The 2,201-nt window shown below is 50.4% G+C and overlaps 1 protein-coding gene across 1 annotated transcript; it reads right to left on the bottom strand.

Annotated features, from left to right (window-relative positions):
- Positions 1-2: 2 nt before the first annotated feature.
- On the bottom strand, positions 3-2,195 carry SOCS2 (suppressor of cytokine signaling 2; the record flags this gene model as incomplete). Its single annotated transcript, XM_010839712.1, has 2 exons — positions 2,048-2,195; positions 3-451 (listed from the first exon to the last, which is right to left on the bottom strand). Coding segments are annotated over exons 1-2 (588 nt in total), but the record flags the coding sequence as incomplete, so codon positions are not given.
- Positions 2,196-2,201: the final 6 nt, after the last annotated feature.

A 2,201-nucleotide genomic window follows, 5' to 3' on the forward strand; every position in this document is an offset into this window, starting at 1 on the left:
TGGAATTTATATTCTTCCAAATAATCTTTTAGTCTTGTTGGTAAAGGCAGTCCCCAGATGGTGCTGGTACACTTGTTAATGGTGAGTCTACAGAGATGCTGCAGAGGTGGTGCTGATGTGTAGAGTGGCTTGGTCAGATAAAGGTGAACAGTGCCGTTCCGGGGGGCTTCTGGGCCTGTCCGCTTATCCTTGCACATCTGAACATAGTAGTCGATCAGATGAACCACACTGTCAAATTGTTTAAGCTTGGACTTGACACATATGATAGAGTCCAATCTAAATTTCCCATCTTGGTATTCGATGCGAAGATTAGTTGGTCCAGCTGATGTCTTAACAGATATTGTTAGTAGGTAGTCTGAATGTGAACTATCTCTAATCAAGAAAGTTCCTTCTGGTGCCTCTTTTAACTTCTCTTTGGCTTCATTAACAGTCATACTTCCCCAGTACCAACCTGGGGTTTTGTTCAAAAAGAAAAACAAAAGAGGGTTAAATAGTTATTATAGAGAATTTTTAAAATAGGGCAAGTACTTGGCAACAATGTTCTAGCTATAAAAAGAAGTGTGTGAAAGTTTACCATAGGCTACCATAAATACATTCTGTAGAAATTTACTGAAAACGTGGGTCCGTTTAATTTTCTGAAGAAACTGCAAGCCAGCTTTCTTTTTTAAAAAGTAACTTTCTGTAGCTGATCTTTGAACTCTCTTAAGATTTTCTAACACACAGAAGAATGGTTGTAATATGACACACTGGCTGAGCAGACATGATGCTTTTCAAGTGAAATGAAAGATTTAATGTAAATTAAGTAAGAAGTTAGAAAATCCATGCCCTTAAAAAAATGGAAAACCCAACTTCAGTTAATTCCAACAAAATAAAAAGCAACAAGTTTTTGGCTGCTTGGTGTCCACCTCCACCCTTTCCAAATCTTTATCTCTTTTCAAAGCCCTGGAAAGCACCGCTATTTTAAAAGAGCAGTACAGTAGCTTCTGTCTGCTGTTTTGACTGCAACTACCTTATCAGCCATTGAGAAATGGAGAGAAAGCCCAATGGATAATTAGTACTTCAAGTTTACAGTCTTCCATAAACTCTCTTGGACTTCGCCCTAATTCAAATCCAATCACAACCGTCGGTCTCCCTGGCATTCTCGATTCGACCTGCCAGTTCCATCTTCCATCCCGTTTTCCAAAAGCGACTTAGCGACATCTTGCATATTAAACGTTTGAACAATGCTCCCCACCCCCCTACCTCAAAAAAACTGCTCGGGGATCTGCAATCTGCCGGTTCCTCCCGCGCAGGGAAAGCCCTTGGCCCGCAAGGAAAGACCGGAACCACAAGTGAAGAACTATTCCCTCCCCTCTACCTCTACCAAAACTTCAACTCTGCCCCAAACGTAAGCTTTGAGGGTCCCGATTTTGAAAGCTTGCAGGTTTGCCAGAACCTCCCCTCCACACCTCCCCGCCCCCATCTTGTCTTCTTTCAGATGCCGAGAGACGACAGAGAGCCGTGCAAAGCGCAAGGCTGCCCCTAGAAACCAGCGAGGCCAGGCTCGGCTGGGGCTTCGCAGTCCGCCCTCCTCCCGGCTTTGCGGCAGTCGCCTGCCCGGCAATCTGTCGGTCCCTGAACTTGGCTGCCAAGATTCCAGGCTGCAGCGGCTGCCGGGCCCGGGAGCCGGATGCAGCTGAAGCTGCTGGCAGCGCAGCGCCCACTCGCTGCCCTCGCAACCCTCGGACAGGAAAGGCGCCGTCACTATCTCCGGCTAGGATCCGAGCCCGAGTGCCGACCCCCAAGCAGCCGCGGAAAATAGCTAAAGTGCCAGCGCCCTAAGAGTTGATTTCCAAGGAACCCCTCTCGAGCTCTGCCCTCCTCTAGGCCTTGGAGTCCCTCAGGAACCACTCTCCTTTCGCATTCCCAAGGATCCAGAGCCGTGCGGCATCCTCTCCGCGAGCCGCCTGCCCCGCAGCGGGGATCCCAGCCTCGCCAGCACAGCCCCATCCGCGTCTCCGGGGAGGCGCCCCCTTCTCGCACGCGTCGGGACGGGTCCGCTCCCTACCTGTGTGACTGAGTTCCCGCAGGGCCTTCGCCAGACGCGCCGCCTCTGGGGACGGCTCCTCCGCCGACCCCGCGGTCCCCCACTGGCTCTGCGCCCCTTCCGCGCCATTCCCGGAGGACTCGAGGCACCGCAGGGTCATGGGAGAAAGGTCACC

The sequence above is a fragment of the Bison bison genome, unplaced genomic scaffold (genome assembly GCF_000754665.1).
Source record: "Bison bison bison isolate TAMUID 2011002044 unplaced genomic scaffold, Bison_UMD1.0 scf7180017864133, whole genome shotgun sequence".
Lineage (NCBI taxonomy): Eukaryota > Metazoa > Chordata > Mammalia > Artiodactyla > Bovidae > Bison > Bison bison.